Source organism: Peromyscus maniculatus, chromosome 15, assembly GCF_049852395.1.
Source record: "Peromyscus maniculatus bairdii isolate BWxNUB_F1_BW_parent chromosome 15, HU_Pman_BW_mat_3.1, whole genome shotgun sequence".
NCBI classification, from domain to species: Eukaryota; Metazoa; Chordata; class Mammalia; order Rodentia; family Cricetidae; genus Peromyscus; species Peromyscus maniculatus.
Window position 1 is genome coordinate 32,309,488 of NC_134866.1, and position 16,481 is coordinate 32,325,968.

At 46.7% G+C, this 16,481-nt stretch overlaps 1 protein-coding gene across 5 annotated transcripts in view; it reads right to left on the bottom strand.

Annotated features, from left to right (window-relative positions):
* The window catches only part of Lifr (LIF receptor subunit alpha), a 69,421-nt gene extending 53,692 nt beyond the window's left edge, over positions 1 to 15,729 (bottom strand). Inside the window, exon 1 of one of the 5 annotated variants that reach the window (XM_042261460.2) lies at positions 15,596 to 15,729. Coding sequence is in view for 1 of the 5 variants with exons in the window: in XM_076551823.1 (XP_076407938.1) it covers positions 3,974 to 3,993 (20 nt within the window). In the remaining 4 variants the exon portion in view is untranslated. Of the gene's footprint in view, positions 1 to 789; positions 1,904 to 3,973; positions 3,995 to 4,022; positions 4,140 to 14,829; positions 14,970 to 15,595 lie in introns of those variants that run through there. The other 4 variants (XM_042261459.2, XM_076551824.1, XM_076551823.1 and 1 more) reach the window with 4 other exon arrangements.
* Positions 15,730 to 16,481: the final 752 nt, after the last annotated feature.

The following is a 16,481-nucleotide window of genomic DNA, read 5'->3' on the forward strand; positions in this document are numbered from 1 at the left end:
GAGGTGACTGTGGCCTGTTCTGTCTCTCTGATCTTCCAGTATTCACCCCAATACTTGGCTCTGCGTTTGTTTTATTAATAAGACTCTTTAAGATTCATGCTACACCCCAAGGTTTGCTGTCCAGGTGATCTTAAATTCCACCAAGCTGAGGATCAAGGTTAAGCACTGGCATGCATGGATCTCCACCCTGGAGATCCATAAGCCTGGTACTGATCCTGGATCCAACTCTGTGCAGAAAGTATTGACCTAGGGTCTTGAGAAAGGGATCTGGAAGACAGAACGGGTCATGGTGGCCAGCTACACCCCTGGCCTGACAAACTCTTGGACACCAAGAGGCAGAAAAAGATATAACGTGTCTTGGGTTGAATAAGATCTTCTCTAATGTCCCAAAAATGTTCGAGAACCAGACAACCACTCTGAATAAATAGAGCTAAAGGCTCCTCTTACCAGCTGACCAGCTTACTCAGTGTGCTATTTAATATGATGTCAACCAGGATGAAAGGAAGAGAGAGAACTGTGATATTTTTCATGAATGTACTGGATAAAGGAATCCCAGCCATTAAAGTTGTGGGAGAAAAACTGTACAAAACAGCAAATCTGTCACATGGTGATGAATATACTACTAACAAAGCAATAAGTTAATTCACTAAGACAATGTAACACTGGTACTCTCAGGGTCCCAATGAAAATGGCCACGGTATCACATGGGAAATGAACAGATACAGGTTGGGGAGAGATTCACTTTTAGTCTAAAAAATAGCAACAGATAAAATACACAAAATCACTTACCTAAATTATTATAGTGTTCCTTTATCGGCCATATTACAATGTGGGCCCAGATCCTTTACATGCAGCTTCTTAAGACTATTCAGGAAATAGCCTGTTCCTGTGGAGTTCACCAAAAACCTTACTCTTTTACATGTTCTCACTCCATCTCTTCACCGGGACCAGCTACTCCCTGTGTATGGTCCCATCTACCCTAAGGATTGTGGGTAAGTAAGCTCCAAGAATCTCCAATCACATGCGGAATGTTTTCCCACTCCAGTCTCAAGAAGTGTTATATAGAGGACATGTTCACATGAGCAAAAAGAGCAGCTTTCAGGACATCATAATTCCTGTCTACTTTGCTGCCACAGAGGCACTAGGGGAATCAGACAAATGTCCAGAGTCAGGCTGGCTGAGTCCCTCCCAGCCCTCACTTGCTGCAGTGACCCCAGCCAATTCCACCACGGCACACAGTCAGTCTTTTTATGCCGAAATCTTCCCTGGCTCTTCCTGGCCTCGAGGAAGTCCCAATCTGAACATGGCGCAAATTCTTTGCCATTTCCTACCAGCGTCACCCCCGGACCCCATGTTTGTTCCATCCCTTCGTCCACTGCCCATGGCTCAAATCCAGTAAATGCACAGGGCTCTGCCTTCGTCGATCATTGCTCCACCCAAGACATCCTTCACAAATCTCTTTTTCTGTCTCTTTAACAAATACCAACTTGTCCATCGGATCCCAGCTCGTCTCCCTCAGTGTTCCTCCTATGTTCCTGCAGCTGGACACACAGCCTGCTACAGCTGACAGAAGTAGCTTCCTTGGAACCAGCTTACTCAGCAAACTGGATACAGTGATTTTTTTTTCCCCCTTAAGGAAAATGTCATGCAACAAATATGACAGTTTTAATATACAAAGACACAGAAATGGGCAAAACACGAAAAAATACTAAAGCGAGACAGCTACCTTCAACAGAAGTAGAAACAGACAATCCCAACACTGAGGGACATTAATGGACAATAAACTGTGAACGTGATGTGAGATGCAGTCCCACATGACCGTTTAGACAAGGTTAGCGAGAATTGACCTCGGCCACCACTGGGAAGATGTGGAGAAGCTGAAACCCAACGGTATTTCTGACAGTCTCCGGTACCCTCACAGTGCTTTGGAGGTGTGTGTTGGGGGGGGGGTGTAGCTTTCGTGTGCTACTCAATGGGGAAACAAAGGGGTTAAGTGACTTGCCTAGAGCCTCATGACCTGTAAAGACCAAAGCCAGAAATGGATGGTGACTCCAAGGTCTGAATTCTGAGTCATGTTATGATGCAATTTTACCTGGAAGCCTTGGACTTGATGATGATGATGATGGTGGTGCTGCTGGTGGTGGTGGTGGCCGTTGGTGACAATGACAAATCGATCTGACAACTCTGACAAGCATTTATTGAACATTCACTATTTGCTCAGTTCAGTGCCAGGTATGGCGGCACATGCTTTTCGTCCCAGTAGTTGGGAGGCAGAGGCAAGAGGCAGGAGAATCTCTGTGAGTTTGAGGCCAGTCTTGTCTACATAGTGAGTTCTAGGATATCCAGGACTACATAGACAAACCCTGTCTCACAAAACAAAAACAAAAACAACAACAACAAAACCTAGCCATCTTCTAGAAACTTTTCTGCAAGGGATATTAGATGGGATTGCAAAGATGTTCACTGGATGCATCCTCACTGTCTATGAGAAGACCAGAGTGCTTATCGAAGGTCCCACCTCTGTATGCATTCTGGCCACCTCTTCAGCACTCCCACGAATTTACGAACTTATGTTAATTTAAGCAAAACCTACAAGCATTCATTTTTGAACTATTCTGACTTTTCCCCAGATGTCTATACAGTTCCCGCCAGCCCTCTCTCCAGATGTAAGCACAATTTGTTTCTTGCAAGTCTCAGACATTTGGAGTTCACACCCCAACAGATTCTTGATGCACAGCCCCCCAACTTGTTCTCCTTAATCTTCCCCCTATCAAAACATGGTACAGATACTTTCCAAAAATGGGTTGCAAAAAACATAGGCCGGGCGTGGTGGTCCATGCTCCAGTCTCAGCACCCAGGAGAGGGGAGGCAGGAGGATCACCTTAGTGAGTACAACTCAACCAGGACTACACAACAAGATCCTGTCTCAGCCTTCCCCCAAACAAAGCAAACTAGCACTCTTGGTTAACCCCTTCCTGCCCAGGAGCCTCCACTTGTTCTGCATGCCTGGCAGCTACAGCTTTAGACTTTCTGAAACCGAAAACTGCCCATTATCCTCTCTGCTAGCGTCAGCCATGGGAGCCTCTTGCCTTCTCCATCCGTCTCTGAAGCGGCCCTCGCGCCTGCCTCCATCCTTGCTCCCCACACACTCACTCTGCACAGAGCAGCCGTGGTCACCATCCAAAAATATCCATCAGAGCCTGTCACTGTGGATTTAAAACTGGGGCCAACTCTTATAAACACACTCCACTTTCTCTCCCATGACCCCGGCAGGCCCCATTCCCTTCCACGCATGCCTCTCTCCTTTCAGCCACCGGGGCCTCTTTCTGTTCCTCATCCGCACCAGGCCTGGCCACCCTCAGGAACCTGCAGGCATCATTCCTGCTACACGGAACCTCCTTCCCTGGACCTCTCCAGAGGTCCTATGTATCATTCAGGTCTGAGTTAGAACTCACTCGCTCAGCAAGTCTTCTCCCATCACCCAGGGAAAGAAGAGGTGTCCCCTAGGGACCTCCCGCAAGTTCTGCCACCCACCCACACAGTCCTCACTCTTCACCGCCATGCCCAGCGTCCCGTCCTTAGGCCACTCATCAATATCTGATCATGTGAATCTTGTTTACAGCCCCGGGGCTCCCCAAGGGGCAGAATGAGAGACGCACCTCAACTCCTTAATGCTTCAGCCCCCAGCAGTTATAAAAACTACCAAACACACAAAAAGGTGTGGAGGAAGTATGTCAAATAAGTCAAATAAATGACTTTATAAATGGAACATTATGCATAATTATGTATTATGGGAAATCATTAATTAAGTTACATTTTTAAGTCATAATACAAAAAAAAACATGTAAGTATATTCTAACCACAGCTTGGAAACATAAATATTAAATATAAGTCTATCTTAGGGTTATTGTTGCTGTGATGAAATGCCATGACCAAAAGCAACCTGGGGGAGGAAAGGTCTTATTTCACTCACAGTTCTATATAACAGTTCATCATCAGAAGCAGTCAGGACAGGAACTCACCCAGCACAGGGACCTGGAGGCAGAAGCTGATGCAGAGGCCATGGAAGGGTGCTGCTTACTGGCTTGCTACCCAGGGCTTACTCAGCCTGCTTTCTTATGGATCCTATGACTGCCCAGCCCAGGGATGGCACCACCCACAATGGGCTGAGGCCTTTCCAATTGGTCACTAATTAAGAAAACACCTAACAGCTGGATCTTATGGTGGTGTTTTCTCAACTGAGGCTCCTGCCTCTCTGATAACTCTAGCTTGTGTCAAGTTGACATCAAACTAGCCAATACAATGTATAAATATGCACAGGAATTAATCTATCATCCATAATATAACATCAGATGGAGTTACCTCTGATGGTGGAGACTGAAACTTTAAAAGAATTAGTTTCCAAGCTTTCTCAATTTTTATAAAGTATGTTACCTGTGTAATTTTAAAAAAATATTTCCACTTTTTTTGTTTTTTTTCTTGAGACAGAGTCTCAGTATATAGCCCTGGCTGGCCTGGAACAAACTCACAGACACCCACTGATCTACCTGCCTCTGCCTCCCAAGTACTGGGATTAATGTGTGTCTACCACACCCTAAAGATAGGTCAGCTTCTAAAAATGTACAGATGTAGAATAAAAACGAACAACTCCCACTAAAGAAACAGCAGCTAATAAAATGAACAAGTATTTTTCTGATTACTCAATTATGGAACAAAATGATACAAGCTATACCAAAAGTCTTTCATTTCTGATCCGGGAAAGAAATCTGAAAGTTACTGGAAGCTGTGGTTTGATGGCTTATGTGTCCCAGGGGTCCACTGGGACTGGCTGCAAGGTCCTGGGGGTGGGGGTGTTAGAGAGGAACTTTGAGATGTGGGCCTTAGCGGCAGGTCTTCGGGTTACTCTAGGTGTGAGCTCAGAAGGAACCGTGGGATCCGAACTCCCAGGGGACCAAGACTAACATGCAGATGAGGGAAGGGCATTATCCTCCAAATCACATTGCATCACTCTTGTCTTCTTGTAGAGTTCAGTAGATCACTGAAAACTGGGTGAGGTGCCTTAAACCTGCAAATTCCAGCACTTCCTAGCACTTGGGGACAAGCCAGCCTGGGTTACAGAGTGAGGCGCTGTCTCAACAAACAAAACAAACAAAACCTCATTTTTAAAAAAGTGCTTTTGATGACTTCTGTCAAAAGCACAAGACGAAAGGCAGACCTAGTTCTCTACCGTCCTGTAAGCATTTGAGTCTGACCCCAACAATACAGCCTGTGGGGCGTAAGACGGCATTCGTGGCTTTGACTGTTGTGAGCCGGAAACTTCTAAAAGAGTCCTCTCTAATTTCCTTGAGCCTGGCCTTCAGGAAAGGCTTGGCTACATCCCACTCTTAGCCACCAGTCTGAGTCTGTGTGCCAATACAGCACAGCTACTGTCTACCTGCCAGCCCAAACCCCTGTGCATCTCACTAGGGGAGACTGGACAGGGACCCCACGCCCAACAGAAGCAAGCTAATGCCTCTGTTTCCAGAGGAGGAGCAGGGAGTTAAGTGGGCCGAGGGAAATGCTGGCATCGCTGGAAATACGATACAATGTCGACCTCGCTGGAGGCCTCTAGCTATGTCTATAACCTCCCGTGAGGACGACCAGGTCCACGATTCATGAAACTGTCTTCTTTTGGTTAGCTGTATGGGGAAATGAAATGTGAGGCCAGCATGTGTCATGAGGGTGACCTTTGTGACTATTGAGGTTCTGCTCTCATCTCAGAACGTGTGGGTGTGCGCACTGCAGATCCACAAAGCGCATGGTGTTCACAACTGCCACCTACGTTCAAAGCTCTGTCTGCACACCGTTCATTAGAGCTAGTGCACTTCCCATACTGTCCAGTAGGGGCACAATTGTCCTTGTCTCACGGGAAGATCACATGCTGGAATTTCTCACTCAGAACACCTGTAAATCCCACGCACCCCAGATTTATTAGGAAATTTATTACAAAAGATGATTTTGCAAAAGCATGAGCTCTCCCTCGCGGTGGCAGAAATGTGCCCTTCACAGAAGACGTAGTAGCAGTTTTCAGCCGAGTAGCTTAAGAAACTGTCACCTAAGTTTACTATAAGTCATCCGTGAAAGTCAACAAGGTGACGTAATGGTGCTGCTGCTCATCCAGCAGGTTGAACAAGCAGATGGCAGTGTTTGTGTTCACTGAAAAGTCACATTGCATGCTTTCTTTGGAAAGGACAGGCCAGGAGGCCAGGATGTGCTGTTGGCTACCTTCCTTCAGTGACTACCACTCACTGAGTGGCCCTCCCGGCTCCACAGTGCGGTGTTTGCGCCTGTGTGTCAGTCAAGGGGCAAGGGCACCTGTGTCCCGGGCACTGGGGCCTATCCAGTGCCTGGCAAAAACAGACACACCCACCACCGACTGAGTCAGAGCTAACCTTGAAGAAAGTATTGCTTGCAGGACTACTCCCGACAACTATAGAAGGAAAAAACATGTTCCAATAAAAAAAAAAAAAAAAGTGCCACTAGGCCTGCCGACCTCAATTAGACCCCTGGAACTCTCGGGGTAGAAGGAGAAAGCAGTCTCTTGGGAGCTGGCCTCTCCTCTGCACATGCGCTGTGGTATGCACCACCACACACACACATACTCGAACACAAACAAATGTTTTTCTTTAAAAAAAAAAAAAAAAACTCAAATTATTTCCCAGTGACCAGGAACAATCTTGTGTCAGGATGCCCTGGAATGGTTTTTGTGACCCACATAATTTATAAAACAAAACTATTCTACCTGGAAATTCTCTAGTTATCGAACTATTCTACCTGGAAATTCTCTAGTTATTGAACTATTCTACCTGGAAATTCTCTAGTTATTGAACTATTCTACTTGGAAATTCTCTAGGATTGAACTATTCTACCTGGAAATTCTCTAGTATCGAGGACACTTAGTCGTCATCATCCTGTCAGGTTGGGGTATGTTTAGCAAGCGCTCTCTACTGGTAAGCACCAAGAGCTGGCATCATCACCCACTGGACAGGGAACCAAACAGACCCAGAACTTCCTCACGTTCACACCGCACTGGGAACGGAAATGGGACGTCCTCCTACCCTGCGCCGCACCACATGCTTTCAGATATTGGGAATTTGGGGAAGTTAAAAAAAAAAAAAAAAGCCATGGAGCTACAGTTGCTTCATACAGAAATAATCCCACCTAGTGTCTGGAGTGTAATCTTGGCATCTTTCTACGAGGTGTTATGAACTTGGTCATACACATGTTCACACACACGCACGTACTCCCAAACACTTAGATTGCCCAATCCATGTCACCTTGCCACCTGGCTTGTTAAATGATCGATTCTGAGCATCTGTCCATGTCACCATGCACGCCCCCCACATCACTGCCCCTCCATTACATGTGAATACCACAGTCCCTCCTCTTCCTGAGCACGGAAGCTGTTTCCAGTGTGTAACTAGCAGAAACAAAGTGACAAAAATAGTCTGGGCAGATTACAGGGGCGTTTTAGTATATGTATTGTGGGGGAGCAGCCCTCAGCATCTGTCGGCAGCTTCTTCCCCTGAATCCCCATCTTAATTCTGATACATGCCACTAACTGAACTTCCCACCAACTTGGTGATCCCTGTGGGAAAGACCAGGCTCCCAGCAGGAGCACCCACACACACTGGGGCTGTGGAGGCCAGACCATGGCTGTGGCTGGTTTCTATACACATGCTCTTTTTTTTTTTTTCTTCCAACCCCTCCTGGTTTAAATTCCTAGGGGTAGAAATGCCTGACTAAGGGACAGGGCACATTTTTGAGGCTTTTGATGAGTAATACGAAATTGCCCTCCTGGAAAGTTACAACTCAAACATCCGCCAGGAGCATCACGAAATGACAATTTCCAGAGCCTGCAGGATTTGCTAGATTTGATTTCAAACAGCCAAATTCCGACTGGGCCATAAGGTTTCAAAACAGTGGAATCACTGATAAGATACATTTAGAAGAAAGGCAAACAATTCAAGGTGCAACGGCTTGACCTTAAGAGTATATGCATTTTCAAACAGTAGAGATAAAATGTTAAGGGTACCAGGTACTAGCAGATTGACACGGTGACTCCAGGAACATTCAGTTCACAGCGAGAAAGGATTATGCAGTCTCATATGCCAACCTGGATACTGCTAGGGTTTGGGTTTTAATAGCAGCATACTCGATTTTTTTTTTAAATAAGAAACTCAAGAAGTTATATATTCTTTCGTAATTGTATAAATGCTCTTAATGTACCAATCCGACAGGCTCAAAATTCTTTTATATATTTATTTATTCAACAAATATAGGGGTGCCTGCTGTGGGTTGGACACTATGCCAGTGATGAGGACACATGGAACCCAACAGCGGTCGACTCCTCAGGGAGATGCTACCCTAAACAGAACTCAGAATCCTAGAGGTAAGAGTCAGTACAAGCAGGTTGGGATGCCAGCTGCCGGTGTCTGTCCTTGGACAAATCATAACACCTTTAGGGACTCTCAGAAGCTGACCTGGAGATCTGGGGGTCCTCTGACTCTCAAGTTCCACAGTGTGACTAAGCTGTTTCAATCCTTAATTTTATGTTTTTCTAAGAGTTTACATTTTCATCTCTATCTAGATCTTGCATAGGCCCTCCCCTAAAGCCATAGTTTTTTTTGTTTTTAAACTACAGTAAAACTGTTGATCCAGGTACCTTAAAGGAGTAAACACAGGGTAAAGTTCCAGTCGGATGATTTATGCTCTCAACTTTAACTGTTTCTTTGGAGAAGTTTCTGGAATGTTCTCACCTTATTCACATGTATGTTATAAATACAAAGGCAGAAAGGACGGTGCAGTGGTGGGTCTCCAGATCCGCTGTGTGGAAACAGCTGGCATCTTGTCATCATGCCTCAATGTTTATGGTGGCACTCCAAGTGGCCCCAGGGGTTAAAGGCATGTAACTTCTGGCAATAGATTCTCACCTTCATCCTACCCGCACTGGAGCTCAACCAACCCACACAATTCTGTCTACAAAATGATTACAACTCAATTGCCCCGTTAGCGTTTTCTAATATTAGAAGCGGGAAGCACTACATCTGTCACCGCTTGTTATTTCCCACCAGATGTTCACTGTCCTCCGATCTTGGGACTCCTTGCAGAAGTCTGCTTTGGGGAGCAGACATAGCACCCGACCACACACACACCCTCAGGAAGTACTATCGCCTCCTAGTGGCCCTTCAAGATACTACCACTTAACAAGATGACTTGAGACATGTACGCCAATGCCAATTTGTTCAGCCTTATAAACCAAAAGAATCAATAATAGCCAAGATTTTTCCCCACCATTCAAAAGTATTCGGGAAAACGAAACAAAACAAACCCACCTGGCGTTTTTCCTCACCTCCCAACTGAGTAGCAAAAGGCATGCGAGCGCCAACTCAAGTTTCCTTCAGCAGCAGCTGCAGCCACATGTGACTAGAAGGAACATGTATGTGGTACCACACAACTGAAACTCTGTCCTTCTGTAACTCCTAAGAGGACTGCAGAGCAACTGCTTGAAAGTGCTTGAATTTCTAAGCCTCTGAACTCCCCACACTCCCCACCCCCCCACCCCCCCAGCATCGGCTATTTGTCTGAAGTGCAAACCATGAAGATGGCCAGGGCGACTGTGCTCAAGACTGCGGCCCTTAAGAATCCATTCTGTTCTTAGCGTCTGTACAGGCTGCACCACACCGAGTTGGGAAACACAGTCATCTTATGTGGAAGCAAGTTGCGATCATCAGGCCTCAACCAGTCAGGATAGGGAATTTAAAGAGATCAAAACTCCCATTCTGCAAGATTACAGAACCGCTGATGCAGAACGGGAGCCCAGCAGTCAGTCAGCAGGAAGACGGGACTCTTACTACATTCGCTGCAACAATTGCTTGGCATCAAACCCGTTTCCCAAGCTTTCAATTAATATAAAGGAACATATATTTAGAATGGCAAACAGATTAGGAGTGGGGAAGAGGAAATACCACAAGTTCCTGCTATTTCCCAAAATAGAGCAGGCACACACACACATTCCTCCTGTGAGAATAAAGTACCTGAGCGTAACACACACTTCTGAACAGCCCATTAGTCAGCCGCATGCCCAAAGAACCTAAACATCCATCCACAAAAAAGGCGTCGGAAACTTCTATTCCCATGTAAATGGCTACTCTGCTGGAATCAACCATGAAAATGCGGACTAAATCTTTCTCAGAAATCACCATGATTTACTACAAAGAGCTTTGTTTTGTTTTGTTTTGAGCATTTCCGACTTGGATTTCATGGCAGAAGAAGGAGTACAACTGTCTCAAAGCCCTGACTGGAGAGTGTGTTAACTGTAACAGGCGTGGTACGGTCAAGGGCCAGAACCAAGACTCCTGACTAAGAACTGTGGCCCATGGTGGCACCCACCTTTAATCCCAGCAGAGAGGCAAGCCAATCTCCGTGAGTTCGAGGCCAGCCTGGTTACACTGAAAAATCCTGTCTCCAAAACCCAATAATAATAATAATAATAATAATAATAATAATAATAATAATTTTGACCAAAAACCGGGCAATGAATATGGATATGATAAGATAAAAAAGGGAGATTATGGAATCTACTTTTTAAAAGGAACTACTTGTTTTAAATAGGATAAGTAATGAAATTTTTTTGAGTTTATCAAATGTTACTGGACTGGACATTGTTATATATTAATGGAGTTTTTTGTCTGAATCTGTCAAATGTTAATGGACTAGACATCGTTAATGTAATCTTGACTGTGTATATTGTATATACTTATTGGATATAATTTTTCTTGTATTAGTTATAAGCTTTTTTAAATTTTAGACAAAAAAGGGGAGATGTGGTGGTATTATGTTCCCCAAAATATTGTGCACCCTAATAAACTTATCTGGGGTCAGAGAACAGCACAGCCACAATATTAAACATAGAGGATAGGCAATGGTAGCACATACCTTTAATCCCAGCATTCCAGAGGCAGAAATCCCTCTGGATCTCTGTGAGTTCAAGGCCACATTGGAAACAGCCAGGCATGGTGACACACACCTTTAGTCCCAATAAGTGAGCCTTTAATCCCAGGGAGTGATGGCAAAAACAGAAAGGTATATAAGGCGTGAGGACCAGAAACTAGAAGCATTTGGCTGGTTAAGCTTTCGGGCTTTCGAGCAGCAGTTCAGCTGAGATCCATTTGGATGAGGACTCAGAGGCTTCCAGTCTGAGGAAACAGGACCAGCTGAGGAACTGGCAAGGTGAGGTGGCTGTGGCTTGTTCTGCTTCTCTGATCTTCCAGCATTCACCCCAATACCTGGCTCCAGGTTTGTTCTTATGAATAAGACCATTTCAGATTCCTGCTGCAGATTATTTTTTAAACTCTTTATTTACTCGCTCATTTATTCAACAAGTAAAGCCCGCAGCAGGTGGGGTCTCTGCTGCACATGCAATAGGAAACAGCAAGACTAGCCCTGAACTCCTGAAGCCACCCAGCCCATGGAGGAATCTTCCATCTTCCACTTTGGCCGCACACCTCTAAACCATATGCAGCACATCCATCCCAGAACATGCTAGCAGACTCCCCTTCTCCCCCACCATCAGCACAGCACAGGGGTGGCCCTAGGTCACCTAGCGCACTGGCGCTCACAGTGTCCTCTGCCTGAGCTACAATGCCCCATTCACCAAAATCACACGCTGCTGCTTCTGAAGAATTCCGTCCTCAGCTCCAACCTTTCTACCCAAGAGAGGCTCCTTCGACCTCAACCCTCAGGCAGCGTCCTCCCCATGGTCCCCTCTAACCCAGTCATGCTATGTCTTGTTTCCCTGGTCCTTACCACTACCTGATATGATCCTCACTGTTCCCTGGATTTTTTACTCATCTCCAAAATTCAGATGGAAACTCATGACAGCCAGTCTGTTTATCCTGTACACATCTGGATCTCAGTTCCCCTGAAAATTGCTTGGAATATTAACAGAGGACTGATAAACACCCATTTCTTAAGAACAAATATGGATAGTATTAACACTTTTGTATTGATACCACAATGTTAGGTCCCAAATAACAAATAAAAAAAGGCAACACCCTAAATACTAACAGAGTCAATGGGGTTTTAATTAAATTTTTGAAAGGATCCTCACAGCTTATGGAAGAAAAAAGCAAAGCAAAACAAAACATACAACCTCCACATGTGGTCACATCAGGCTACATAATGCAGCATGACCAAGCATTAGCACTACTTAACCTCTACAATTTATTCTGCTTCAAAAATCACTCTAAGAGATGCCAAGGACAAATATTTTTAAAAGCATCCTTCCCCCAAGAGTTGGCAATAATCCTTTCCCAAACTATAAAGGTGTGAAAGCAATTTCTTCACACTGAAGTAGAAGAAAGTGGTGATCTACCACAGAGAGCACAGATTTTATCCTAGTGACAAGCAAATTTTCTGAAACACAAAACCGTCCTGTCAGTTTACTAAAAGGCATGAGCCTTCAATGCATATTCAAATCATTTAAACTCTTAAGATTTTTTTTTTTAAGACAGGGTCTCATTATATAGCCCTGACTTGGAACTCCGCTGCCTAGGCTAGAACTCGCAGAGTTCCACCCGCCCCTGCCTGCTGAGTGCTGGGATTAAAGGCGCCACATCTGGCTTGGTAGATTACACTTATAATTGCACATTTGTTACATTCTGCTGATGAAACAGGGCCCAAGCTGTCATTAAGGGAATGACTTGAGGTCCTGACCATCAAAGCTCTCACTTCACAGCAAAGATGCCACAAATCCCTATGGGTCACTCTGGAGTCAGAAAAGCAAAGGATGTGCACTGGGCAGAGCAGGCATCCACTTCCTGCAATGTTCAAGAAGCAACTCACTGCTGTCTTTGGGCCCTGCCCTGAGAATATCTGAAATCCACTTAAGAGCCTCAGAAAAAGAAAAAAAAAAAAAAACCTGGCTTTACAACAACTTCACAGCAAGATATGAGAAATAATGTGTATACCTATCAAGAGAGAGAAACTTAGATAAAGTATGGTTCGTCCTTAATGGAGTTCCCAGCTGCTGTAAGAGTAAGGCAGCTTTCCTAGAGGACTGATGAGACCGTCAGGATTTAGGAAGAAGCAGACAGAACAGGGCAGACAATGTATCCCAGCCAGTCAGAATACAGAAAGAGCACAATGTTTGCAAAGCGTTTGGCTACATTTGGAGAGAGAGAGACAAGAGGCAGGAAGCCCTGTTCTTACAGATGCTGTGAGGGTGTGGCGGGAGAGAGGTGTGCTTTTTACTCTGAACTTTCCAGAACTGTTGAATCTTCTCCAACACAAAGGGACATCCCACCATTAATATAATAACATCTTCACATGATCATTTATACTAACATCGACCTCAAGAATGAGTCTTCAGAAGCAAAAGTTTTTTGTTTGTTTGTTTGTTTGTTTGTTTGTTTTTAAATCAGAGAAGTTTCATTGGGTTTAACAGCACAGCGCCCAGTTCTCAGTTCCCAGAAGAGAATCCAAGTCTCCACTAATGAGAGCAGAGCGGCTTGTGATCTCACCTATTACAAAGCAAATATACCTCAGTTCAACTCTGGGAGAGCAAATAGCCGCTCAGGCCTCCTTGAAAATATACCTCATATTTTAACTGAGCTTAAGATTCTCCAATGAAGCCTCCAAATGAACAGTGTCCACCTTTTATAAGACAAAACAGTCTGGGAAAAACACAAAGAGCGCAATCTCGTGTTTTTAAAAGCACAGGCTATGCTGAGGTCTGTTTTCCTCAACCAGCCTTAGATTAGAAGCCTCTGCTCCTAGTGGAGTATGACTTCAGATACGTGTCAAAATAATCGTGTAAGGGGAGGGGAGAGCATCAGTCGCAATAAACAATTGCTTTAGTTTCACATGGGGGGGGCTGCTTTAAGTATAATGTGGGCACCACTTTTGAACCCCTGACTAAATAAGTCACAGCAGCTTGACTCCAAGAAATTTTGTTGAATTAAATATGCAGCTGAAGACAAATTGGATGGCAAACTTTAAACTGAAAGTTTTGCTGGAAAAAAAAAATACTTTAAGGGAACACAAAGTAAATGCAAAGAACGTATTTCCATATAGATGTCAGTCAATAAAGGCGCACGTGTCCTATCGATATCTGATTGCTTTAAACACGCAGACAGAAAACGGACACAAAGATAACCCAAGTGTATATGAAAGGCTTGTGTTTTGGTAGCTGAAGACGGGGGGGGGGGGGGGGGGGGGGCGGGGGGCAGAATCTCATTACTCAAGCTCTCATGTAAGCTCACAACACATTCTGTGCCGTTGTCTATGCCTCTGAATTGACGATCCCAGCTTTGTGCTTTTAGACAACACATCAGGAATGCCACACCAATCACAAAGCCTAACTTCGCTCGCCTACACTTTTAACTTGGGGTTTTAGTAAGTTTAGCGCCTGCGTGACACAAGCACCTAGCAATACGGACAGGTCATGTCAAAATGCACCATAAAAGCAGAAAGGACCAGGAACTACTTTGCTGAGGCGCAAGAGGTTCAGAGAGGCAAGATACCATCTGGCAGGTCGCAGCTCCAAATGGGGAGTTAAAGGTCCTTTCCGTCCCCCCTGGTCACCTCTGGCCTTGGAACTCACTTGCCCTTCGCGCCGCACAAGTTCGGCGCGGTGCAGTCCGCGCCCACGCGGGCAGCAGGGTTGACCCTGGGCTGGCACGGGCGGCGCGAGCCCGAGCAGCAGCGCTGCCCCAGGGCCGGGGACGCGCCCCCCCCTTCCCTCCCCCGCACGCGCTCCAGGCTGCCGCGCCGCGCCCCCGCACTCACCGACCGCTCCCGCGCCGCTATCTTGCCATCCCAGCCGGCCGCCGCCCCGGGGGCAGTCCGGACCCTGCAACCCGGGACTTGCAATCGCCAAGGAGCCAGCCCGACCACAGCCGCGGTTCCGGTGCCCCCGTCGTCGTCCCCCTCGCAGGTCGGCTCCAGCGGCCACCGGCGACGGGCTGCCGCTGCCTTCTCACAACCCCCGAGAGCCACCGCAGCGCCAGGCGACGATAACGGCCGCGGCCACAGCCGAGACGCTCCGGCGCGGACTGCGCGCCCGGAGGCGGCGCCAGCAAGAAGCTTGGCGGGGGGCGCAGCGCCCAGGCTCCGCCCAGGCCCCGCCCCGCGCGCCCCGGACTCTCCCCCCCCCACCCTACCCCCCCCTCGCCGGCCCTGCCGCGCGCACCGGGCGCGGGCCCGCGAGGTCGCGCGTGAGTCGGAGCCTGTCGGTCGGTCGCGCGCGGGCCCGGCGCCCAGGGTGGTGCCTCTGCTGAGGCTCGGGTCGCGCGGCCAGCCTTGCAAGGTCACAGAGCCGCGGGAGAGAGCGCGGCCGCCCTGCCGGTGCAAAGCCTCAGGAAAGGCCGGCCCAGCCCAGGCGGCCCTGCGGGAACCCGCGCGGCTCCCATACCGCTGTCACTGCGCGTTGCAAACCTTGCAGGGAGGAGGAAACCGAAGTCGCCCCGAAAATGCACACGGACGCCCATTCCTGCCTTAGGCGCAAGTCTGTTTGCTTAGATCCCCACCCCCACCCCCCGATTTTGTGAGTTACCTAAACTGCGCCGTGGGGTGAGGCGCTGACACTCAGGACCCCTTCCTTCTTGGTGCGGGGCTCTCTCAGCTCAGGAGGGCCCGCGGGAGCATTCTGAGAACATCCTGGAGCCATCTAGTCGTGCCTCCGAGGCGTGGTGGGCTTATTTGTGCAGAGAAGAAACGGATCCCTTAATGGGGTGAGATTTTTCCTCCGTGCATTGTTCCTATTTCCGCAGTTTCACTTGGCCTCGGTGTTCCTCCAGAGTAATGCACCAAATGAAATTAGTAGGAGAGTGTTTTATAGCGCAGAATCGTGGTTTGAAGATGTTTACTCTCTGTGCCGGACGCGTTTGATGGTGTTCTCTTTAGCACAATTAATTTTGCAAAGTTCAGAAATGTGCCAGACAAGAGTGGCTGGCACGCAGTCACAAGGCTCTGCAGACACACCTTTCCTAAGGAGTTTGTTTTCATCTGTGACTTATCTGATGCGCCAAGGCCAAGGAGTTTGTGAGCGACCTTTGCCTGAAATTCTAAGCTCTAGCATCTAGAGCAACTTGCAAATTGGCAGGACGAAGCTTATTTTCTAAAATAAATATTCCGTTAATAATGTAACTCTAAAACGGGCAACATTGCGTGAAAAATAAATTCCTTATGCAATAATATCTTTGAAAATATGATCACCTAAGAGTGTCTGAGTGGCCACCTCCATTAAATTGCATATTTTGAACACTAACTGCCTCCTGCTGTCCATATGACTGTTTCTAGTCTGTGTACTGCCCCTGGCCCCATTTAAGCTGTACCAAAATTGGTTTTTCTTTATCCTAATTCTTTCCCACAGCTTGAGAGATTTATTAATCCTATTGGCAAATCCTGTCTCTTCCATTAGACACAGCACCTATGGCTCA